Here is a 26,517-nt window from a genome sequence, read left to right as displayed (position 1 = left end):
TCCTTTTCCTTATATTCCATATCCAGTAGATGGATGAACACTGGGATTGTATCAGCAGATTCTGCAGCGTCCTCTGGATTTGCCAAGTGTTACCTGAAATTTCTTATCTTCAAACTGGGGTTTTAAGAATGCCAGCTCCAAAATGGCACAACCAGGAAGGTCCCTTTGCTAATGGACAAAGCAGAGAGAGCACAGGAGAGGGCAGAGAAGGGAAGTGTGAAAAGCAGCTCTTCCTCCAGGTGAGTGGACAAAAATGACCCCTTAATAGCAGCAGCACAGGGAGGCTTCTTAGTTCTCTACATAATTCACTGTGCATCACTTTGGGCTCTGCCATTGTGAACAACACATGGTCTTGTTATGGCCAAAAAAATGCAGTTATCAGCTGAGAGATACATGACTTTGAAAGGCTGTGGGTTTCAGCTATAAGGGATGGTGGGTTTAGGATGCTTCCATTTGTTCTGGGCTCCATTTGATCTGTTTGTGCAGTACAACCTGAAAAGTCCAGGATAAATGTGCCAGGTTTTTTCACTTATCAACATCCTTGCTTGAGGGATGAGCACAGGGATCTTGTGTAGCTGAATCTGCAGATTCATTAATCTGCATTGAGTGTGTAGTTATCAAATTCTAGGCCTTTTTTATAGATTAATGTTCAATCCTATAACCAATATATGCATTGAAGGGAGCTCTTAAAAAAACAGCAGTTGAAACGAGGAATCAGTATTTCCATGGAAAGTGAAGAACACACCTGATTTCCTATTATATAACAGAGAGAAAAAAAAATCCCCAAAAATATACATCTCGCTGTTTGCATGAGATAAGGTTTTTTGCTCAGTTCCACTTGAGAGATCATCTGCAGTATTTTTCTAGCCAGTGGGAAATTATGCAGCTTGATGGTTTTGCTAAACTGCCAGCTTTTAAAGGCACAGGATCAAAATCCCACACCTAATCAAGACAAGTTTGGATCCCCAGTTTTTGGTCATTTTTGTGAGTATGACTTGTTCATCTCTTGGGCCTAGTAGATGTGCTACTCTTTTGCATAAAAGGATCACTTGCCCTTATACTCAGAGTACAGCATTTCACTAAATCACTGAGAAACTGCATGTATATTTTTATTTTAAATAATCTCTAACTTCTATTTGCTGTACAATGATTTGCGTATACATAATGATCTATCATCAAGGAAGAGAAATTCCTAGACACAATTCTCACACACTTCTATATTTATTGAAACTCTTCCACCTCAGCACCAAGCAAACTTGAGTTTGCTTTGAATCCAAAGGGGAGATTATACTTATCAGTCCATATTTTTATTTGTAAAGATGAATAATTATGGCCTTTTTCTACTAGGATATTTACAATAGCTGAATTCAGGGTTGTTTTTCCTCTTGTTCATGAGATGAGCCTGGTTGGTTCTTTTTCTCATGCTGTAAAATGCATGTTTATGGTACTGCATGCCTGTGTATTGTTTCTGGCCTGTTAAACATTGTCTGCACAGAAAAGTCACTGGTAAATATCTGTACTGCTGATCTGCACCAAGACATTCATGTGATACAAGACATTCAGCAGAGATATGATGTCAGGTGAGTTCCTAATGCATTTTGGCTGTCAGCCTCTTGCTGTTGTACCATCAGCTTGGGGCCATGGTAGTAGCAGAAGCAGCAGTAAGTGGCAGAATGGTGTCCAAATTTAGTCTCCTAATGATTTCTTCTTGAAGAAAAAAAACAACAAAACCCCCAACAAAGCTTGTGAAAATAATAATGGATAACTTGAGATACTGTTTCATGTTCCTTTCTTAGGTCTTTCTTTCATCTACTCCCAGCAGAGTTGATACATTTTCTTTCCCAGGGTTACATTTCAGTCAGAAAGCATTTCAGCCCTTATCTTTGGTATCCTCATTCCCCTTGGTGAACAGCAATGCTTCTTCTCACTTTCTTGTGCTGTCTTTGCAGTAGCTGCAAAGCTAAGGCTTGTTGAGTGAAGACAGTTTCCAGGTCTGGTCTTTGATCAGACCCTCTGAAGCAACCCCATCACTGCCATCTGAGGTAACTCCTGTGCCATGAAATGTGGTCAGTGGAGCACCAAAAAATTACATGTATGGAACCACTTGTAATTTGTTTCCTCTTCTCATTCTAGTTTCCTGTGGCTTGGAAGAAATGCTTAAAGAGATGTTAGTGTTTTCCTAACTTGGGTAGTGGTTTAAAGGATTTTAAAGCTTGAAGGTACCAGGATAATCCTCCTGCTCCAGGCCACAGAATTTCTCTTCAGTTTTTAGCCACTGGATCTTGCATGCATTTTTCTTTCAGATATAGACCCATGAAGAATGAAAATGACATCTGTGCTGGAATGGTCTCACTGCAATATTTGAATGGGTTTTTTTCTTTCAACACCTTATGAAAGGGAGAAGTTGGTACTCTGAGGCTGGATGTGATACCCAGTGATGATGGTCATGAATTGGCACACCAATGCAATTACCTTCCTATTTCCAAGGAGTACAGGAACAACGCTAGATTTTTATAGACAATTAGCTTTTAGAATTGCTCTTTCATTACTTGGATTGGATAATGCATGTTTTCTTGGGACAGCTATAATAAGGTTTCTGAAGAAAATGGAATGAGACAATGCAATTATCACCCATGATTATTCCTTTTTTTCTTGTCTTAGTCAGCTCTTGGGTGGGGAGAGGGCTTCTTATTTAATGTTTTATACATTACCTCCTGTTGTAATGGTTTTATTTCATTTTATGAATCAAAGTGGTGGAGATATCAGCAAAAATAATTGTATTCCTTAAACGATGTATCAAACATAGAGGACAGCTAATATGAAATGTATTGTGAGAGCCAAAGCTGGTACACCTTGATAGGTAAGGAAATGCACACTCAAAAATTATAATTATGTACTGAAGGATGCAGATGAACACCAAGGAGAAAAGCAAGAAGAAGCACACGTTGGGTTTATAGATATGTACACATAATGACTTTGCATTTTATACATGGTGCTCTTGGGAGACTCTTCAGTGCCTGCAGCATTTGATTCAAGCTTTCAGCAACTGCACTCTCAGATATCAAGAGTTTTACAAATGCTGCCAAAAAGCTGAGAAATGGAAATGCTGTGGTCATGGCTGGCCCGTGAGAAAAGGTACCAGATCACACTAAGACTTTTCAAGCTACTGCCAAAATCAGCTACATCAAGAGCAGGATTTTCTAATCCTGTTCAATGATTCTGAGCCAGCTGGTCACCTCCCCATCTTTGCTTTCAGTAAAATGGGTCCCGGAGGCAATGCACAGCTCTTTCACTAATATTTTCTCCAGGAAAAATATTTTCGTTCTTAAAAAATCCCAATGGACTTTACTTAAAATTTACAGAAATATTTTAACATAAAACTTTTATAATTATTGGTTTCAAAATGCTATCCCTTGTGTGGCTTGTTGTAAATCCAAATATTATTTTCTGGATACTTACTTGTCTTATTTCTCTCCAGATGACTGAAGCTAGCAAGAGCTCATAAACCACAAGAAAGTAGACCTGAAGAACGTTTAATAATATAAATTACCTTCTTCAAAAATAATTCATGAAGAAAACCTATTCTTGTTAGAGGCTTACAAAGATACTGAACAGCTCTGAATGAATTGGCAGCCAACTATGAGATTTGCTGTACAATAGAAGAAAGAGAATAGAAAGAAAAACTTATCCAGTTAAAACTACTTGGATCTGTTAATTACTGACAGGGCAAGAGCATTTAAAAAAAACAAAAAATCAACAAAACAATATATTAAGGCAGCTTTTTCAAATTATGTTAGTCCTTCCAAACCAAACACTGGAAGTGGTTGTTTAGTTTGTTTTGATTTTTAATTTAAAGGAAAAGAACTGATCCCAAACATCTCTGCTAGAAGATGTAAAACACAAAGGAATGTCAAGAAGGTCATGATTATCTAGCCTTTTACTCTTGGTTGTTTGTTAAGAAGTTAGCAAATTCTGTGTTATACTGAGCTTCTGAGACAGTGAATCTGAAAATATTCTGTCCAGATTAAATCTGGGTAAAAGTAACTCTTTGTGATTAACTTAGTAATAAATAGGGTTTACTTCATTGTATTTAGTATGATTCAATACAATGTACTTTAGTATTTCATGTAATTAAGTACTTTTGGGAAAGAAACTTGTCTTGGTTAAACAAGAATTGCAAAAAATTTGTAAACCTTAGCGCAAATGGAATAAAATTGTCTTGCTGTGACTTTATTTTAATATAACATCTTACCCACCAAGGTACTTCGTATAATACAACCCTCAAATTCTGAAATCTTCTCAGAAATTAGTCTTTGCTTAAGCAAGGAGAAATCAGTTGAGTTCTTGATGATTTTTAGGACTTAAATCTGGGAGCAATTTGGGGCTTGAGAGTGGGAGCTGGGAAAGAGGCATATACAGGGCTGTGTAAAGAAAGTCTGGGCAGGGGAGAAAGGAGTGCACAAGGGTTGTGCCTTTGAGAGGGAAGCTGTGTGGTTAAGAATAAGGCAGAAGGAATGCAAATGTATTTTTAGTTGAAATTAGAGCCCCCTCTCTAAGTCTATGACCAAATTATCCAGGCTCCTCTTACGAGAGGCAGCGACTATCCTGGGGACTTAACCCCATGGTGACAAATGAGCCCAGCTAAAAAGCTCAGCCATGTATTGTTGAATTTCAGTGTTGCACATGCAGGAGTCTTCTCTTGGTTTTACTATCTCCAGAAGATTCACCTAAACTTGCAAAGATAATAGTAAAACTCTGTGCTATTTCTAGATTTCCCAAACCAAGGAGCTGCACAGGAATACTGAGATTTCTGTGGGCTGGGAGTGTCAGCTGGGAGCAGGGGAGCTATTTCAAGCACGAAGAAGCCGATAGCTGCACAGCGAGTGGCAGGGAATTCACAGGGTGTCTGTAGGTGAGAATTTCCATGTGTGTTGAGCAGGCAGAATATTGCTAAGCTGATTGCAAACAGAATTTTGAACAAGTTACAGTCCCTTCAGAAGAAAGTACATACTAAAACCACTGGTAAAGTTGGGGTTTTTTTACCTCTGTGGGATTAGAGGATTTATTGCTCCTTAGTGGGTGAGGAGACAGAACCTTGCTGGCCATGGCTCCTTTTCTAATTCTAATCAAGAGACTTTTTCCACCTGAATTTGCAGGAGCTGAGCCTATTACCTCTGAGAAAACCTGATTGTTCTCTGGTCTACATGCAGACAGTACAAACTTTGTTCTCCTTGTCTCTACCCAAGTATCCCTCATTTTAGTCCAAGCTACTGACCTGACATATCTGCTGGATTCCTGCTATCTGCAGAAATAGCAACTCTATCCCTGTGGGTCAAAAAGTGACAAGGCAATTAATGAAACAGTTGATTAAGTTTTACAGGCCTCTCAAAGCCAAATTATTTCAGGCTGTATTCCACTCATACTGCAGGCAGCTTGGGCTAATTAGCAGGAATTTTGGCAGTCTACTCACCTTCGTATTTTTTAGATCCTACTAGGTAAGAGTATCCAGGCTATGATAATACTTTTTAAAACCCTCTTAAAATACAGTTTTGGCTGAAGAGCTGAACTTTAGGAATGGCTGCTCTTCTACCCTTACTGCAGGTTTGCAGCCAGACACTCACCTCTGTTAGGGAACAGTTAATGGCTATAAATGCTCTTGGGAAATATGAGAAGCAAGTAGGAGCACTGATACTGACTGAAGTAACAATCAGGAAGTTGCAAAAGTTTAAATTTGTCAAGTTGTGAAGTGAATAGGATAAAAAGCCATCATTGCCAGCCAGGGAAGCAAATGCTCATGAAACTGGCAGAACAATCAGGTAAAGCAGCACCAGAACTGTCTCACTTAGCAGTCACTGTTGGAGGGTGCTGCAGGAAAACCAGGACATGAGCTGTCAGAGAAGACAAGGTCCCACGAATTTGCCTGAGACATATGGAGACAGCTTGAGGAGATGTGATCAATTTTGTTGTCATGGAGTCACCAGCTAATTTACTGCAAGTCAGAAAGGTAGAGAGTGAGGAAGGGCAATTTTTCCAAGATTAGAGAAGTAGAGCACTTGTAAGCAAAGAAAACGAAGCAATTTAAAATCATGGAGGGCACATTAGGATATGGAAAAGTAGAGGGACAGTTTAAGTGCAAAATGGATTACCTTCCCCATAGCTGTTGAAAAGACCAAGCTCTCAGCACAACTGACATCTTTGTAGAAAACTGAATCTCCTGAAAGCTGGGAACAACATCTACCAGATCACAAAATACTAAAAAATAACTGCTTTATGGGGTTTCAAGAATAACTAACAATCCTCTCATGCATAGACACTGGGATGGCCAGACTGTGAGACATTGGAACATCCTCTTCTCTTCACAACACAGGAAAACAAAAACGTGGTTTTTCTCAGAAGGAGTAGAAATTCTGCCTCCTTTTCATGGTGATGCTGTGGCATAAGACCAGTCATTGATCAAATAAGAGCTACCAAGGCTCCTTTCAGGAGTTAAGCACACCTTAAAAAACAAACACTATCACCAACAGAGCTTGTACCATGGATACACTCCAAAGTGAACATCTTATTCTCTGATATCCTCCAGATTTTTATGTTACAGCTGTCCCTTTCATCAGCTTTTCTCTGAGGAGCACTTCTTTAACTCTTTTGCTTGTGACAGAATTTCTTTGTGTTAAGGTCTTGTGGACATCCAAACTTGCCAGTAAGTAACCTGGACATTAAAACTACATCTAAAAAGAAGGATCTAGATAAAACTGAAAAATTGCCTTCAGGCTTCATTTGCCTCACTTGTGGCTAAGAATAATGGTACTAAGAGGATACAAGCTGAGGTTTACAAGTCCTGTGATAGTTTAACAGAGAGGGGCAGTGGCAGAGATGCCAGACTGGCTCTCCTTCCTCTCACCAGCTTTCCATCATTGAAAGGAACATCTTCCTCTCTAGAGTGAATGATGCTTCTGCAGCAGCTGAGGGGTTATGTTACTTCCAGGGTGTCATCCTTCTGAGCTTAAGGCTGCTGCTCCATGTCCCACATCTGCCTGGCCTGTGAGTCTTGTCCCTTCTCCCTGCCTGCCTGGGAGCCGCCTGCTCCTCGACTGCAGGGCAGCCCACGGCTCCAGGAATGAGGTAGGAGTGAGGAGCAGCCAGGCCTCCCATGGATTTTCAAATGCTCAGAACGATTGTTAGCCCAATTTTATGTATTTATTTAGTGCAAATAAACACCTGACAGAAGCACATGGTCAGCAATGAGCAACAGCCCCCCCATGCTCGCTCACATGGGAGATGGCAGGGCTGGTGGATGCACAGAAGGAAGGAAGGAAGGAAGGAAGGAAGAGGAATTAAATTTCTTTCATCAAACTAGGCAATTCAAGTGTTCTTAAAACACTTACAATTAGCTGCCAATTCCATCTGTTTGACTACAATATATCTTTCCCTCTCAAATTCTCCCTCTCCTAGCCCCACTCAGTCTAATTATTGCAGGTACAAGCAGACCTGGACTCAATTTTTCCATCCTCTTGGTACCTTGCATTTGAGCTGGTGATCCCTGTTCCACCATTCTGTGGTGTTGGCTCATCATTTCTGACTGCCTGGTGTCCAGATGCAGAGTATTCCTGTCATCTCCCTTCTGGGAGTTTTGTCCAAGCATCCTGGCTTTTCTCAACCTTGCTGGGTTGATTATAGCATTTTTTTTGATGAATAGTAATGGTCTTCCATGGGACCAGGAGAGGGAACTGCTAAGATTCAAGAAAGAGATGAAATGCAGCTTTCTATCAGCAAGTCTGGTCACAGGATTGTCCCAGAGACTCCTGCAAGGTTCTGAAGAGGTGGAGGTGCTACTGGATGGAGAAAGTGGTCTCAGGTACTCCCAGCCCACAGGGAATGACATGTGGATCCAGGCAACATCCAGCATAAAAAATCCATTCCCATTCAAAAACAGAATGGGTCTTTTAACTGATTTGTAATCAGTGCGATTCCTACAGTGATGACATCCCAGGGTTTTCACCCACACTTCCACCTCCTGAAATCCACTGGAACCAAAAGCTTGCAGTGGAAGTTAATCTCATCACCATGAGTTGTTTTGGTGTATTTGCATGACCATGGAGTCCGAAGAATTCCAGGGAACTGTGCCCCAGACTTCTCAATGCTCATTAGGTGGTGCTGTAATATTAACTGGCAGGAAACCTCATGAAGTTGGTGGAGAAATTGTGTCTTGGTTGCAGGCCAGACTAAGTTTAGGAAAAATTCAGAATGAAACAGACTACTCGATTTATCAGGAGAACCATCAGAAGTTTAGCTTTTGAGATACATTTCTCCTGACTGGCCTTCACAGCTGAACAGATATCTGCAGTAGAACACCACTTTTATTTTCTTTTTATTTTTTAATCCCTACAGCCAAATAACTTTAGAAAAGATATTGTTATTTTTTGGTGAGTGTTTATTTAACAACTCATTTCATGGTGGAAATCCTTTAATATCAAGTATTTCTGAGAGAACAGCCTCTTCCATCAGCCCAGTTTAGTCTCCAGAAAAGCTTTTCCTTTTGATGAAAATTATATTTTCTGGTTTTGAACTTGATCTGCTGCTGGTCCTTGGCTAAAGTCTTTTGAAACTTACCTGGGTTCAAAAGACTAATTTTTATCAAGACTTTTAAGACAAAGGGGCTTTGAGGACATGAAGAAAATCACTTGCCTTCTTCTACTCCAACAAAAATCATGAGCCATTATGTTTTATCTCTAAAACTTAGTACTAAAGAAAACAGAAATGGATTTGGCATGAAATACTCGATTCTACTGGGCACGTATGTACCTATTTAGTCAAAGTGTGTTTGCATTTGTTCTCTTCCCTTTCTCCTTACAAGTCTGTTAGTCTGTTACTCAATCCACTGGGCTAAAGAAGAATTTTATGTCTGCTGTGAAATGCAGCCAGCAGCCAGCAGCCACTGTTTTGGCTCTTTAAGGACATTTTAAAGTCTCCCACCATAACCCGAAAGGGTAAAATGGATTTTTGACGATCCTCTGTTTCTTCTCTCGAATTTTTACATGAATAACAGCTACTCCGTCTTCATAAAAAAAAAGAGAGAGAGAAAGAAAAGATATTTTGTTTTGACACTATGTAAGACACACTGGAGATGATTCATGAGCTTTTACTTCAGCATGACTATTGTTGCATCTTGACCTATAGTGCCTATTTTAATTTGAATTCTCTTACCTGCATGGTACAAATCATCCCTTTGTCTTGTGTAAGATCTTAAAAAAGCAGGATATTCCAATGTAATGAAAATGCATTATTTTCAGTGATGACAGGGCAAATAATACCACCCCTACCTAATCCTTTTCTCTACTTGGTAGGGTTTGCTGAGAGTTACAGCCTTTCCTTGAGTAGCTCTGTTCTGGGCAGGAGAAGATGAAAGTGAGAAATTGTCTTGTAAAAACACATGTCCCTAAGAGAAAATTTAAAGCAAAGAGGATTTTCAAAGTGTAAACAGAAGTGTGAATCATTGCCAGTGGATGTTAAGCTTCATGACTGCTTTTTACTTCAATTTGCATAGTTGCACTTTCAGGCTGACTTTAGGTGATGTACAATCTTTCTAAACCCTATATTTTCCTCCTGTGGATAAGGATTCATATCAAAGCATAACTGAACTAGAGTTTAGTAAAGAAAAGTATTTAGCAGTAGTGATACAGCTGCCTTCCTCACTCCCTCTGTAGTAGTAATATTTGTGTTAATATATGTCTTTTTTACACTGGTTTTATACAAGCTGGAGTTAAGTTCCTGCAGGATCAGTGAACTGACAACAGAAGGGCTGGAAACTCTATGGACACCAAGCAGTGAATGTTTACCCAATGCTCTCAATGACAAATACCCTAAAAACCCACAAATTATGCATTTTCACTTAATGCTGCAGCAGAGAAAGTAGCTTTTCAAACAGCTTTCCTTACCCAATGCTGAAAGCCCGGCAGGCTGCCCAGGGTTTAATAACTGACCCTGTCTCTCTCTTGTGTTGAATTGTGACATGCTGGACTCTCTATGCTGCCCTTCTCTCTACTGCTGAACACCTTGATCTGCAGCCTGAAAAACAAAGAGGTAGAAGCAGCATTGTGAAAAGCAGAAAAGAGAGAAATAGATTTTTTTTTTTTCAGTGAGACAATCAGAATCAATTTCTGTTTTCCCTGACATTTCACAAATTGCAAAACGGAGCCCTGAGTTTCTTGCCTCCTGCTCAGAGCTCTCGGGGTGCAGCGGAGAGAGACTCACATGATGCAGACGGGGATGCTCTCACCACATGCATTTTCAGTGTGATTTTTTTTGTCTTACAAACACGTAGGAATAAAACCCCTCGTTGTCACCACTGGTGGGAGGCACCCACACCCCCAATAATCCATCAGTGCAAGGAGTGTGCTTGTGAGATGCCGGCGGGGCTGGGAGTAGCGGGGTGTGGATTGAGGCTGCTGATTTTACCTCTGGATGTGTTGGAGATTCTGCCTGCCCTGTGGCTGGGAGATATCTCCTGCTGCCTGGGGCTGATCAAGTGAGGTACACAGTGGTGTGCATTGATAACAGCTGCACGTTGTCCTCCCTCCGTGTGCTGAGAGAAGCTCCTTTGTTACAGGAAGGAAAAAATCCACTTCAGAAATACTGGAGAGGTTTCTTAGGTGCCGAATCCCTGAGCCTGTAAAACCCACGGCTTTGCTACAGGTTTTAATCAACTCAGTGTTTATTCAAAAACAGCCTTTAAAAATTAGCCTTATTTTTCACTAGGACTCGAGGTCAAGTCTCCATCAGCTCATACTTCTGGAAATGCCTCAGCCACAGTTTGCATGTACATTCCTCCATCAGAACAGTACTAATCACACTCCTGCCATCTCATCTCTGCATTTCCCAAGCATTTCTTTTTCTTTCTCTTCATATTCTCCAAGTCCGCACACTATAGCGATTGCCACAGGAATAGCTAGCAAATTTGCCACCTTCCTTTCTGAACACTGTGGGTCTAGAACAGGCTGTAATGTAATACTTGGCAGACCCACACTCCCTGTAAAACAAAACTTTGTTTACTCTTGCTTTTTTACTCTTACTTTTCCACTCTGGTGGAAGATCTTAAACATGACCACTCAGGACTAACAAAGCAGGAGGCATGCAAAATAGCATTTCTTACCTGAAGAATTTTTGCACTTGACAACTTCTGAAATCTGGGGGCAAAATGCCTACTATGTTGGCCCTCAAATTATTTCCACATCTGCAAATATGTAGTGTTTATTTCCACCATATATATTACAATTATTACATATATATATATATATATCACTCCTCTTAGTATTGGTGACAGACAAAGGCCATTGCTGAGTTGCTAGGAATGCCTTGTGCTAAAGTAATCAGATTAAAAGTGAAAAAAAACCAAAAACCAACAAACTTGGGCTGTAAGGAGCCTCCTCCCCTTCTTAACATGTGCTGCAGAGTGATGCCACCTGCAGCAGGTCACAGATGTCATTGCAGATGGTGTGTCACCTTATGTAACCTGGCTGGGGCCATATGGTACTAGGGACACCGTGTCTGGGTCAGGTTATACAATTGTGGAGGATGTGTTTGAGCCTGATGGCACAACCCAGCATCTGGGCTGGGGCCTCGGTCACCCTTCGTGCAACGTGAATTACAAGGACTCGGAGAAACTGGGACCTCTTGCAGTCAATAGATTAAAATATGTAAGGTCTCCAATTAAAGCAACCTCAATTAAGTAAGGATGAAAACAAGGCACAAAGAATGGCAGTAAGAGGTGGTGGCAGCCGTGTGTTCAGGACAAGTACAAGGAGGGAGGTGTTGATCCCTGCACTGGGTAAGGAGGCTGTGGAGCTCCAGCTGCAGGCTCCTGTGAATGCTGCTGCTTCAGGCTGCCAGGAGCACCATTCCTGAGCAGACTCCTCCTGTGTGCTATGAACTAAAACATTCTTAATGGAAACAGGCTATTTCCAATATTGAATTATGTGGGGAGAGGGTGTGTGGGTGTGTGCTCATTTCTTACTAATGAACGTCTCCACCTTTTTCTAGTGGTCTCATTTCCAGTAAGTCCGACTAAACTCCATTGGTTTCCCTACCTTCTTGTCATACTTTATGAAGCTGCTATCTTTATTTCAATTTTAAATGACTTCCAGTGGGCTCTCACACCAGAAAATACAGCGAGGATTACTGAAGGAATTAAGATGCCAGCCACCAGAGCCTGTTTTGTTCTCGTGCTAAGGGGCTGGAAGTCCCGTCTCTGTAAGGAACATCAGGGAAGCTACGGTGAAGAACAGCAGGCTGCTGGGCTTGGACTCGTGAAGCGGGAACCTCTTGGATCATCTTGGATATTTGGCCAGTCTCACAATCACATTTTTTCCTCCTGCTGCTGCCCCCTTCGCTTTTCATCATCTTGTACTTGCTGCCGGCTGGCCTTTCGCCCCGCACCGTCCTCCACCCGCGGCCGCGCTCCCTCAGGTGCGCTGCGGGGCCGCCCTCCCCTCCAGCGGCGGCCATTTTCTCTCCTTCTCCACTTCCCCAGCCCTTCTCGCCGCTCACCACCGTCCGCACCGGAGCCGCGGGCGGGACAGGGCCTCCCCTCCGCCCTCATCCTCCCCTCCCGGAGGGAGCCCCGGGCCGCGGCTGCCGGCGGGGCTGCGGCTGGGGCGGCGGGCGCTGCCATCTCGCGGCCGCTCGCAGGGAACGGCCGCCATGTCGGCGCGGGAGGGGACGCGCTGCCTCAGGGCGCTGCTGGGGCCGCCCGTGGGGAGACGCCCGCGGTTCAGCCGCGTTTTAGTGGAAAAGCGTTGCGAAATGTAGAACACGTCAATTTTGTTTTACGAAGGGATGCTCGTTGATGTTTGATCTTTGTATACTTCCCAGCGTACTCAACAAGAAATGAGATTTAATCCGTGAAACGGAGCAGCCAACAAGCGCCGAGTGGTGCGCAGGTGTCAGAAAGACAAATGAATCGTCGGTAGAATTGCCTTGTTTGGGTTTAGGGCTCGCCGTGTTTTAATGCTCTGAGATGTAGCGGGAGGTTAACAAAGCTCGGGAAGAAGGACGTGCTGCTGATAGGGGATGCAGAGAATGCAGAATTTACAGGCCACATGGACACCTGGCAGAACCCACAAGATAAGGAAGAAACCAATGAAGCCAACTCAGCAATTGTGCTGGGTAAAAGGTAATCCCAGCAGGGGCAGACCGGGACCACTGACTCTGGGACCACCGACCTAAAAGAAGGGAAAGACTGAGCATATGGACTAATTAGCATTGGAAGTGAGAAGATCATTAACCAAAAGAAGATAAAATGCTAATTAATAAGAGAACTATGTAACTTGTACCCAATGAACACTAATTCCTTTGTTTGCTGATACGCATAAATACTGAAAAGTTTTGATAGTCTGGGTGCCTGATTTGTGGAATACTTGGGAGCGGCCAGGCTTGTATAGCCCAGAGGTCAAGACCAGTGTCTCACAGTGTGTAATCATTGGTGTGTTGCACACCGGGAAATGAACTTGATTTTTGTGGATAACATAGGGGTTTGTGAAACAGTGGGCAGCCCTGCGGCTTTTTCCCCACAAAAATAAAAGGAGGACATAAGTAGAGTTACTCTGTTTTGAGTCCTTTGTCAGCACCCAGGGCTGACGAGGCAGAGCTGGAAGACCTGTCACTTTGGATTTCTCTGGGTGACTTTTTTTGTCTTACAGAAATCCATGTTGACACATTCCAGAATCCCCCTTAGCTTTTCCTGCATCTGAAGGCAATTACCAGATAAGGACTTTTGCACTGAAGGCATCACAAAAGGGTGATCTTGCAGTGCAGGTGCTCCATGTTATTGGGGATCTCAGCCATACTTTACGTATCTTTTAAGGATGGAACATGGCATAGCCAGCATACCTGTATTGTATCTCCCAGCCCAGATTTGTAGGGAATTATCTTAACAGGGAAATGATGAACAGGAGCCCAAGAGTTTGGCCAAGTGCTAGAGCTTCAGGAAGAAATTCTTCCCTGTGAGCATGGGCACCACAGTGGAACAGTGTTCCCAGAGATGCTGGACTGATACCCCATCCCTGGAAGTGCTCAAGGCCAGGTTGGATGGGGTTTTGAAAACATGTTCTAGTGGGAGGAGTCCCTGCCCATGGCAGGGGGGTTGGAATGAGATTAAGGTCACTTTCAACCCAAATCATTCAGTGATTCTATAAGTAGATTTCCATCCAATGTTCTCTGCTGCTGTTCCATCACTTAGCTTCTCTCTCCTTCAAGATTTTAACATGAATTGTTCAGATGTTTATTGATTTAGAACTACATTATTTTGTCAGCCACTAGGAAAGCAGAAGTTGTAAAGCCTTAGAAAACCCAAATGCACTCACCTCCTCTTAAATCTCAAATATATGTAAACTGAAGTATATATTTACTTAAGACTACAATTCACACAGTAAAAATTGGCTTCCCAGTTTGAAATGAACACCTGCTCTGTGATGTTAACATATGTTTCTCTGGAAGATATCAATGGGAAAGAAAAGCCTGGAAAACAGCCACTGAGAGCTGTGCCTGATGGCTTTTGAAGCTGTTTTGCGACCTGTAGAGATCAGACTTTAATCAATAAATCTGTCTCTGTTTTCAGTGTAAGGTGAAAAATGTTTGCGGTGCCAAAGCTGAAAGGCACATTTTTTTTTCCCACTATTCAACAATTTTTTTTTCTCCTCATGCTCATTGGTGACAGAAAAGGAGCTTTGTAGAGATGCAGTACATTTCATAAATTAGTTCCCATCAGAGATATGTTGCTGATTCCTGGACAGCAAACAGGCAATGCTGGAGAAAATGCTTAATACACAACAGCTTGGCAGCAAGAAAAGTGTAAACACACTTGCTGAATTGTTTTGTTTTGGTCTGTGGGGGGGAAATGAGCCAAAAGAACTTCAGGTAGCAGTTAGGATCCCCCTGGTAAGCACTGATGAGAGACTGTGCTGTTGACCAGACTGCCGAGGAAATCAGGGGAAAAAAATAATCTCATGCAGTGTACATTGCTTTTGGGATTGAAGCACAGTGTTGAGGCCATACATATGGCAAAGTAGCCTTCTTCTTGGGGATACACTGTGCTGCTGCAAACACTTGCTTTCTGAGAATTGCTCAGGCTTAAGGGTCAGCCTCTTGATCCTCTCTGACTTGGGAAAGAGGCTAAAAGATTTTTTTTTTTTTAAATCCTACAGAAATAAAAAACAAACTCTAGAAACTGCTCCTGGAAAAAAATGGACGTACATGCATGAGTAGGGTAGCTGTATTCCATGCCTGTGGTCAGCATGAGGTGGCAGAAAGGCAAAGTTTTCTGCCACTGAGGCTGTGAGAAGTGTCAGTCTGGGAAAAATGTGGCTGCTTGTTTTGTCAGAGATCACCCTCAATATGCAGATGTTCCTTAACCAGAGACAGCAAAACTGATTGTTCTACTTTCAGGGTTGTTGCTGTAGAAGCTAAGTAAAGGGATTTAGGGATAAAATTAATTCAGTGATTGTTCTGTCCAGGGCAGAATGAGGAAAGGGAAAGAATCCCTGATTTAGAGACTCTGAAAATGGGGAATGCAAAGAGTTAGGGGAAGTGTGTGGTTTTTCTTTGTTTTTCTTGTTACTCTTTCAAACCAAATGTCTGATTGTACAAAAAAAGTGTGTAGCCAACACAGCTCCAGAGCAAAGAGAAACCTGAGTTTTGTAAATCGAAGGAAAAGCAGAAAAGACCCTTGTGCCAAACAGAGTCAATATCTGTTCAAGCCTGGTATTTAGAGGCTGTTTTATATGGGAAAATATATACCTGCCTTGGTGGATTATGGTCGTGTGAGGATCCCACACTACAGTTTTAAAACACTCCTTTGGATGAATAGGCAGTGGACAGAGACAATAAGAAACTGGTCAAGTCTCAGGAATGGAATTTGGTCTCCAGTCTTTGGCCATTTTAGTGGAAACTGTCCAGCTCTGCTCTCACAGCTGCAGAGTTTTTACAGGTCCCATGCCCTGTTTGTGACTAGATTCTTGGACACCCAGAGAGACATGATATCACATGACAGCTGTGTTCAGGAAGTTGTTTAGATGACCTTTACTTTTTAATGAACTGCCCTTTACCTGAGTGAAAAATAGCAGCTGGTTGTTCCGTAATGAGAAGAAAAGGCTCTGTTCCGAGATCTGCAAACTGGAATCATAATACCCACTCTGCTTTCCTCCTACTTCATCCTGTTGGGAAATGTGAATGGATATCTTAATTCCTGAAACATGGTTTGTCATTTCTGTTGATACAAGCAGGACAAACTGTCCTTAATTCTAACATTAATTTTGTAAGTCACCATGATATAAATGGTGAGTGTTCTGCACTGAGTCTGTTACCACAGAAAAGCAAAATGCTGCCTATTCCTGTGCTGCTGTATTGCATTCACACTCTCAGTCATAGAAGTGGTTAATCTGCTTTCTGTGATTTGCTGGTTGTTTGTAAGAAGTGAGTGCCTCTTAGGAGACTTATTAATGTTTTCTTCCTTGTGTTTCATTCTCTGATTAGGAGAGTAAAAAAATACTTGCCATGTCAACCTATACTTCCCATTCCACATTGCATCTCTTCTCACTGCAGCTAATTTACAGATTGAAAAGTACTAGTGTGCTTTGGTCTTTCATCTCCATATGTTTAAAATGGCCTTTAGGTGAGATCGGATTTTCTGCAAAATTCAAGCCTCTGAAGCATTTCTTCATCCTTGGTATTCTTCTGTTCTTGTTTTTACAGTAGCTGTTGTCAATCTGCTTTGCTCTGTGATCCGTGGTGGAGAGGGGTCTGTAGCTCCAGATTGCAGTTACCAGAAGGAATGTTTTATTTTGCTGACTAAAAGAAGGCATCTCATTTTCTGAAACCAGGTGGTGTGTTCACCTTTGCTTCTTTTCCTTGCTTGCTTGTTTGCAAACTGTTCAATGAGCTGATGCACTGTTAACATGTGCCAGGTTTTGCCCCAGGAAGATAAGAATGGCAAACTTTTAATAGTTTATAGATTATTTTAAAGAAATAATTTTACTGATAACAAAGTGACAATGCTGTGTGTCTAAAGACAAGAACTGATCAGCAACTTGCCCAATATAAGCAAAGTGTATTATCTTGTTTTTATTCTTCTCCAAAGAGGAATCTTTTTGGAATTTATTACTGACAAATGCTTAGGAGATTAACCTGTTTTCTTAATGGTAATTTATAGTGGTGGTATAATCTGCTGTATATAATACTCCCTTTCCGAGAGGAAGTGAAAACTGGTCGAGCATGAAGAAACCCTGTTGCTGTGGGTTTTCCCTCACTGATATTTATGCTCATCAGTGGAAGTGTTTCTGATTCCTCTCTGCAGGAGAGGCACCGTGTGTGTGGGCTAGACTGTTCCTTGAAATACACCATAGGACAGAGGGGTAGTGTTTAAATTTTCAGTGTGCTTAAGCAAGGCCTCCCAAGGTATATTTATGACATTAGATGGGTGAAGGTGGTGGAATATGTTAATGCATGCAGCCTTTCTCCTTTTATTTATTTAGTTAGTTAGTTAGTTTGTTGAATTAAAACTGATTTTAGCAGGGATAGTCAAAGGAGCATTCGGCATGTTTTGGAAATCCCCCATGGAGCAGTCTTTTCAGCAGCACAGCTTCATGGTAAAGTTGCTGCTACAGCCAGGAGTAATAAAGCAGCAGGGTGCTGATAGCTCGATGAAAACAGCTCTAATTTCCTGTATCTCTGTTAAAGACTCCCCTCTCCTGGGGGAGAGACATCCATGTGCAGCTTGGCCAGGGACATGCCAGTCATTCTGCAAAGCCAGATCTCTGGAGCAGCACTTCTAAGAGCTCCCTTTTCCAGATGGAAAATAAATCCACAAAGCAATTTTTACTTAGTTATTTCTAATGGACTCCTTTGAGTTCCTTGAGGTTAGCACACAAAATCATCACGTTTCTACATTAGCATGACGCGGTGTAACCACAGGTACCCTACAGAGCTCTTGGGGTATAAACCTCAGCACCCAGATCATCCTCTCTCTCCCCATTCCGTGTCTCCTGCTTAGTGGGGATAACAGCCAGTGGTTTCAGCTAGGGATTATGTTAACATCCAAAACACAGCTTTCTCCACAGTATCTGGAAACAATGGGAACTAGAATTAGCAGGGGTATAAATGTTGTATTCTTTTATAGCTGAGAAAAATGGTTGGAAATGAGTTAACTCTGATGGATGTGCAGGTAGCCAGACATGCAGAAATGTGGTAACATATTTTTCACACAGCCTGCAGTGCCATTTGCTTTTTATTTCATTTGCTATTACTCTTGTGCCTCTGCTTGGGTGGGGAAAGCAGAGGATCCAAAGGCTCTTGAATTTTTTCTTACATGTAATTTAATCAGTGGGCTAATACTTTGATATATGTAGACTGGGTGACAGTAAGGAACTTGACCAGACTGGCTCAGGAACTTACATTTATGTCCACCTGGAATAAATTCTCATTAGAGTTATTGTTTTATTTTCCTTTTCCCACCCAAATGATAGTGTAAATTAATGGAACCTGTTACAGGTTTTATTAACTGCAGCCCATGTTTACCATGTGTGGAAACTCCACCCTGGGAATACACCAGAAGCACTCTCTGACTGTCCCTGGGCCAGGCTGCAAATGGTCCTCCCTAAGTTTGCTGAAGAGGAAAGGATTAGACTATAAACCAGCTGAATGAAGTGGATATTAGGGTTAGGAACCTTTGATCTCAGACCCAGTTCAATCTAACAGTGGGAATTATCTGTCCATTGGTAACCTCCACCTGGAAATCACCCACACCTGAGAATTATTTCTTGACCCAGGTGAAGTCAGTTGGAAATCTCAGGGAGCTTCTGAGGAGGCAGATGCCCACATGACAGGATTATTGTCCCAGGGTGTGTGGGTGCTCATAGTCTCAGCAGACACGGTGTTGGGCTTGGTTTTATTCCTGGGTTTGTTTTACTTAGGAAGAAGCCTCCTACTAGGAGACCCAAATTACTCCTCCAGCTGTTAGATGGGGGTGGGGTATTTCCATTTCCTAAACTTTCAGTCTCAAATATCTGATTTTTAGATAAAGAAAAAGAAATGTACGCCATCTCTTTTAATAACAACTGAACTTGCTGATGGCTTGAGGAGGATAAATTTGACCATGTCAGCTAAGAAGATGTGTCCCCAGTATTGTCCAGTTTTAAGCCCCTAAGAAATCTTACCATCATTTCTAGCTGCCAGGTACAAGTAATTGCTTAAGCAACATTTTATTAATAAAATATTTTTCAATTCAACCTTCTGTTGAGCAGGTAAGGCAGGCTAAATGGAATAAAGATAAAATTAGGGTTGGTGAAGGATACTGGATCATAGACATGCACATACCTTGTAAATTTAGGGTGAATTAAATAGCTGCAGAGCTTAGTAAAAAGAAGAAGAAAAAGGAGAGGGGGGGAAATTGTATTTTCTGGTATTGGGGAATATCAGAACAGGAGTTCTGCTTGTACTGTGATATTGTTCTGTTCAGAAGGAAGTGTGTGTGTACGGACAAAGTGCTGGCAGCTGACGGAGCCAGAATTGATGTTAATGGTTGGGAAGACAGAGCAATGTAGCCAGTTAACGAAAGAGCTTGATCTGTGCAGAAGATGATTTTGAGCAGATACACACGTATATAGAAAGCAAGATTAATTTAGAGACCTTTGTCATTAAAGCAGATTTTTGTATGGTTTTCTGTGGGATTTACGGGGGATTAAATGTTTGACATCACTTTGCCTGCACAGGCTATGTTGAATAGGTTACTGAGCGGGTGATGGAGAATTTAAAACCGCGCCTTTGCTGAAAGAGAGGCAGCAATGGATCAGAGGAAAGCAGCCTGGCCAAGCAAACTGCCCTACCTACCACAGTGCTGAAAACAAGGTGCTTCTGGTTGGACAGCAGATGTTGCAGGGATGTAGAGCTGAGGGAATATTTATGATTTGCCAAAATACGAGAGGAACTCGGTGAGGACATCAGAACTGGGATGCCCCTGTCTTCTCTATTCAGGGATGCCTTGCTTCATGTGCATCTTTTGTATGCTATGCTGTTTCTAAAGGGTAAAAACACTAACAAATAAAAAGTCAGCAAGGTGGATTGGATGATCAGGCACATTTCTCTTTTGGAAGAGATGGTCCTGGTCATGAAACTTCTGTTCCTCACCTGCCTATGGCCAACAGCAGTGCTACACAGTTCTCACAGTCAGCATCACCGTCTTCATCGTCGGCAGCAATTGTCATTCTCAAGAAAACATAACAGGTAAGAAATAGACTTTATCTGTTTCTTTCATCTGGTAAACTTCATGCTGTCAGCCACCTTTCAGCACACCCCTTTGGTTTACTGTCCTGTTTTTCCCGTTTCTATGTTTATAGTTTGCATAATGTTGGTAGGATGTTCCCAAAACAGAAATGGTGAAGTATTAATTAATTTTTCATAACCAGACCTTTCACATAGTGATTTTATGAATTTCTCATACATATGCAGGTGTGTACCCACCCACACCTACACACAGCTCTTTTACCTGGTGTGATACAAGGCTGCCAGATTATTTCTGTGATGTTCCAAGTATTCTTGCCCTCTTAACTCCCATCACAAGAAGCAGAAATGCCTTCCAAAGTTCTATGCCAGTGTTACAAAGTGACTTCCATTACCTAAACAGCAGAGTAGCTACACTATAAAGCTACAGAAGACTTTTTTATGGCACTAAATGAGGTGAATGACACCTCATTTGTAGTGATGACGCAGCATGTTCCCTTTCTGGAATATATTTAATGCTTTTAGGCATTGGAAATTGTCTTCATTCTTGGCCTTCCAATCAAGTAGCTGGTTGAAAATGAATAATGATTGAGAGGCTTTTACCTATATATTTCTGGGCAAAGTGTCAGTGCTTTCCCCCAGGAAGGCAGCTCACATCTGCCAAGTGAGTCTCTCAACCTGTTTCTAGATTACTCTAATACTATGTGAACAGACAAATGGCTGCCAGTTATAATCCAAGAAGAATTCCTCTTTCTTGGGGATAACTAGCTCCATTTAAGGAAGGAGAAGGGGATACAAGTGTCAGATTTTAAAATGTGCTCGACCCCCTACTAAAATGAGCAGGGGAGCTCGTAGTTTATTTGTATGATACCACATTTTGAAGAAAAGTAACATAACTGGACTCCTCTGATGTGTTTTACCTCCTTTTTTTCGCCTCAAGTTGCATGCTTTGCAGCAGGTGTACATCTGTTAACCTGCTGTATCACTCCCCATGCAATCATCCAGCAGTGAAATACCTCTGGAACCCTCCAAGTCTTGATAAAATCCTGTTTAGCGATGCAAGGTAACAGATGGCACAATTGAGGTGCTGTGTTACTCAGGACTTTTGAGTTTCTGTTCAAAGTTATGGGTCCAAATTTGGTGCAAGCCAAAAGCTCATGAAAAGAATGGCTATTCAGCAGGCTGTTTCAAACAGTCTGAGTGCTGGTGCACAATTATTTGTAATAACAAAGGAAAATAAACAGAATCATCGTAAGATTGATTATCAACAGTATCAACATAGGATTTCATCTGGTGCTTTGCCAGTCTCAGGAAGCAGTTAAGAATCAAATAGAAACAGAGTAAAATACCTTGTTAGTGGCAGTGGCAAGGAAGGTCTCTTTTAAGCTCAGCTGCTACACTTTTGTCTGTGGTAAGAGGGGAGCATATGCTGCTGTTGTTTGCATTTATCCTGTTCTGCCTTAGCTGAGAGCAGTTGCTCCATTGTTGACATAAAAAATCACAAAGCAGGAGGGAAACCTGGTGGTAGGAGACAGGAAATTTTGTGGCATCCTGATGACAATCCTCTTGCAACACCAGTGTTAGCACAGTGTTCTCTGCATTGTTGCAGATCTTTACTGGCACATGCAAATAAACCAATGTGACAATCCTGTGAGACAGGCACAAGTGTGTTATCAGAAAGAGAGAATAGGAACAAGGAGGAATCCATCTGCTGCTGCCTGGTGTGGCAGTTTTCTTTGTACAAGGCAAGCTTTGGCATCCCACATCTTCATTTCCAAGGTCCTGGTGATTTTGAGCTTGGAAGAAGGCTGCAAAATCTGAGCCAGAGAGAATCCCAAAGCTTAACAGCAGCAAATCAGCTTTTCTCTGCAAAGTATCCAAGTGTGTTTAATTTCTCTTTGTTTCATTCTCTGCTTTTGTTCTAAAGGCTGCATTATCCTCCAGTACAGTGCATCAGGGTCTGACTTTCCACCAGCATCTTTTTCTTTCTGGGGAACAATCTTTCAGCCAGCACTAGAGTTATTAGGGACACAGCTGACAGATGGTCTTGGTTAAATGGGTGGCCTTCTAAAAAGAATCCCATGTGAAAATGTTACTTAACCTACAAGTTCCACTGTTTTAATAGAGTAACCCAATTCTCCCTCCAAAGCTGTTTGTCTGCATTCTCCTGTAAAGAAGATTTTAAAGCATTAACCAAAAGTACATGAGAAAGTGATTATTCTCATGGTCCATTTCCTACAGCAAAGAACAAAACATTTGATGGCCAAAATATTAGGTTTTTTCTTAGTCTATATTGCTGATGTTACTGAACAATTAGAAACGCATTTTCATGTGTATAAGAGAGAACTGTGCAATTTGATTATTTCATTTATCTGGGCTTCAAGGCTTCATGAATGTATTTAAACATTTAAGAGGTCACACTGCTGGATTACCCCACAGACTCCCCTTGGAATAAGATTTCTGTAACTTCTACCTTTTGGATACTTTTGATTTAGTAGTAGCCAGAGTATCTTGGGGACACAACACTGGAAAGAAACTTATGGCCATGACATCCAGCATATTCTTTCCACAAAAGGCACCTTAATAGTATTCTTCTCATAAACTTACCTAGTTAAATTCTGAATATGAAAGGATGGTAGGGGAAAAAACCCTTTCTCTATTTTCCTACAAGAATTTTTACCATATTATTAGCAGAGCTCTAAAACAGAAGAACAGCCAAGCAGGATCTTCCCAGGATCCCTGTACTATACTGAGTTTATAGCAAGGGCTTGCAAGCACAAAGCATGAATAAGGACAGGGCAAATAAGATATTTTCCCCTAATATTCGCAGCTGTACCAAGTCACCAGATTTCCTCCAGCGACATCCTGTGTTGGATGTAATTTCTACAGATATAATGATCTTCAGTGGATTTATTTTCCATGAACTTGTCCAGTTCCTCCTTGAACCAGCATAAACTTTTGATAGCCTGGTAAGTTAAAGACAGCTAGATGGGACACAAACCACTCATGCCATTGGTTTATGGAGCTACACTGATGGCATTAAGTGATTAAATGCTTTAACCAAAAATTATCTAAGTACCCTTGAGCAGACCTTTGACCTTTCATTCGCTAATGGTTTTCAAGGCTAGGTAGGAGCAGCTAAATTTGTCTTTAAAAGCCTGACACATCTTTGTCCATTGTTAATTAATTCTGAATTAATGAATGCTTTGGTTATGTAGGCAGTGACTAACTGCTCTTTGAGATCTCTGGCAAATACCAAGGCCCATGGAATAGTATTGGTGGGGAAGTCAAAACAGTATTCCTCACTCTTTTTCAGCCAAAAAGTTAGTGCTCTCAGTTATTTAATATAGAAGTACTAACAAGAGTGAATTCCCTATGTGATCTGAAACAGTTCAAGTGCTTTTTATGGCCTCTTTTGGAATGTAATTATAGATTGCCATTTAATTTACATAATATAAACCCTTGCCTGAAATACAGCTGTGGGAAGCACAGCTATGAATGGAAGCAGTAGATTCTTGATTATGTGCCTCACTGAAGCCAATAACTTTTTATCTTTGCCCAGATATACACCAATACCAGGGTTCTCTTTGTTACTACTGCCACAGCTAGGTAAAGAGAGACTTCCTGTCCTTAGGTGCATCTGTTTTCTAATGTTTTCACAAAAATTTCTTCACTAAAAGGGCCATCAAGTCCTGGAACAGGCTGTCCTTGGAAGGAATTGGTTCACCCACCATTCCTAGAGGTGTTTAGGAGATGTGTAGATGTGGCACTTAGGGACATGGTTTAGCACTGAACTTGGCACGGCTGGGTTAATGGCTGGACTCAATGATCTTAAAGGTCTTTTCCAACCTAAATGGTTCTGGGATTCTGTGTGGGCTTTTCCTCTCAGCCTGACATCTGCCATACCATGAATGTGCAGAATCCATGGCTCTATTCAGATCTCTAGACCATGGTGTGCTGCTGAAAGCTGCACAATCAATAGGCCACTGAAATATAATCTGTTTTTTTTCTGTGCTTCTGTTGATGCCTTTTTCTGGTCTTAGAAAACTGAGAGTCAGACATGGTTAAGGGATATGGGGTTTTTACCTCAGTATTTTAATAAGGATCCTTATGGTGCACCGTTTCACCGGGGTGGGATGTGCCGCAATGCACACACATGACAGCTCGCATCTACAATTTATAGACCTTACAAATTAGCATATCTAACAAGGATGCCCCAATGGGAGGCCTGGATAAATGGCGTGATATCCCCCCATGTGAGGAATTCCCCCCTGGATGGGTCAAATCTCCAGTTTACAGGATATGTTCTAGAGGCAGCCTTGGTGTCTCAAGATAGCATTGGGCTTTCCTGCCTCCTTCTACAAGGCCTTTAGGATGTTTGGTCTCCTGGCCTAACAAAATACCAGGGCTATGCTGAGTTATCAGACTTAAGGAATTACAAGCCCGCATGCTAAGAATACTGAGGATATATAAAAGGTATATAAGAGAAAAGGCAAAAATCATCTTGGCATAATTTTTTTTTCATTTTAGAGACTAACAAGGCTCTACTTTGTCTAGTCTATACTCTATATTACCCACAGTACTGGTTTACACAACCGGCTGACCCACAGGCTATGACACAGATGATAACTATAAGTACAGCTATTATAAATGTTTCTTTTATCCGAGCCCAGTTTGGTAACCATGAGGCGAGGGTGTGGAAGATATGGCCAAATTTCAAGGTGTCGTTTCTGGAAGCTACTTCATGTAAAATTTGAGTCCCCTTCCAAATTTCATCCACATCGTTCTTAACTTTCCCTCTTTGGTCTACGTAAGAGCAAATAAGAAATTGAGAGCTATCCTGTTCTGCATAACTGTACAGGACAGACTGTCAACTTGCTCCTGTAAGGCTGAAATTGCATCTGCAGTATGCTGCTCAATACGTTCAACGACAGCTGAGACGTTTGCAATCGCTCTCTCCAGTTCAACCACTCTGTAAGAGGGAAGGAGAGCTCTGACTATGTTATGGAAAAGTGTGGGATGTTCAATGAGAGGATTAAGAGATCTTTTCTTACTCCCATTTGGTTTTTCAAGATGATCAAATATTGTTATATTCAGGACCACAGCCCCAAGGGCACAAGCCTGATCTTTATTCACAGGCAGGATTTTCCAGGCCTTATCATCACATATCCAGTACAACCCTGTCTGAAATGGTAGAGCTAGTCTCCACCCTGTCAATTTCATCTTTGCCACAACTTTTGGGTTGATTATTTCTCTGAAATTTGTTTTATGACAAAGTGAAGGAAGAATGGCCTTTCCTGTGGTGTTTTCAACCACACAGGGAACTGTATAATTCCCATGTTCTATCAGGCTGCTGAGGGGTACCAGGGGGCAGAAGGGTATTATGAATTGGTTCCCACCTTTCAGTACATTTCTCTTCCAATCAAATGCCAATCAATGGCCAGTGACCACCCCCATCTAGAGGTGGTAAATGGGTACAGATCCAGCAATTGTTCTTATTAAGAACTTAGGACACATTTTGGGCTACAGTCCTGTGCAAATCACGAGACAAACCCTGAATCATGATTACCAGTTGGGCAGACAACAGACATGTAAAAAACAGTTTAAACCACATCCTCCTGATTTGTACCGGTCTCTGTCTTCTTAATGGTTTTGGAAGCAGAAGCTTTCTTCACTCTGGAATAGTGTATCCCCAGTCCTTTGCTAGCAACCTTGACCACAGTGAGGGTGGTCAGTAAAACTTGGAATGGTCCCTTTCACTTGGCTTGCAAGGGGTCACTGTCCCACCACTTGGTATAGACCCAGTCTCTGGGTTGGAATGGATGAGCAGGTGTGTCCAATCCTGTTGGTTTGGATAACATGACAAATCTCTGGAGCTTCTGCAAAATGGATCTCAGAGCCATTAAGTACTTCTGCAAATCAGTTTTACCTTTCCTATGAATTTCCCCTGGGACATGTGGAATCTGATATGGCCTGCCATATAATATCTCACAGGGACGTGTGTTGTCCCTCTGCCTTGGCTGTATGCAGACTCTCAGCAAGGTTGTAGGCAAGGCTTGAACCAATGTCATGGATGTCTCTTGACAAATCTTACAAATCTGGGGTTTTAGGGTTCCATTCATACATTCAACTTTGCTGCTTGCCTGGGGCCTGTATGGTGTGTGCAGGTCCCATGTAAATCCCAGAATCCTGCTAGCTTCCCCACCTACCGTCGCAACTAAATATGGTCTTTTATCTGATGACATTCCCAAAGGA

The 26,517-nt window shown here is 41.8% G+C and overlaps 1 protein-coding gene across 6 annotated transcripts in view; it reads left to right on the top strand.

The window, feature by feature from the left end:
• Positions 1-13,159: 13,159 nt before the first annotated feature.
• Positions 13,160-26,517, top strand: part of GABRR3 (gamma-aminobutyric acid type A receptor subunit rho3) — a 36,290-nt gene continuing 22,932 nt past the window's right edge. The window contains exons 1-3 of one of the 6 annotated variants that reach the window (XM_068180493.1): positions 13,160-13,440; positions 16,741-16,868; positions 19,755-20,265. In XM_068180493.1, coding sequence (XP_068036594.1) covers positions 20,108-20,265 — 158 coding nt within the window. In that variant the 5' untranslated portion in view covers positions 13,160-13,440; positions 16,741-16,868; positions 19,755-20,107. The other 5 variants (XM_068180497.1, XM_068180492.1, XM_068180496.1 and 2 more) reach the window with 5 other exon arrangements.

This window comes from Anomalospiza imberbis, chromosome 2 (assembly GCF_031753505.1).
Source record: "Anomalospiza imberbis isolate Cuckoo-Finch-1a 21T00152 chromosome 2, ASM3175350v1, whole genome shotgun sequence".
In the NCBI taxonomy this organism is placed as follows: domain Eukaryota; kingdom Metazoa; phylum Chordata; class Aves; order Passeriformes; family Viduidae; genus Anomalospiza; species Anomalospiza imberbis.
Note: the sequence above shows the minus strand (reverse complement) of the source record. Positions and strands in the feature narration are given on the sequence as shown.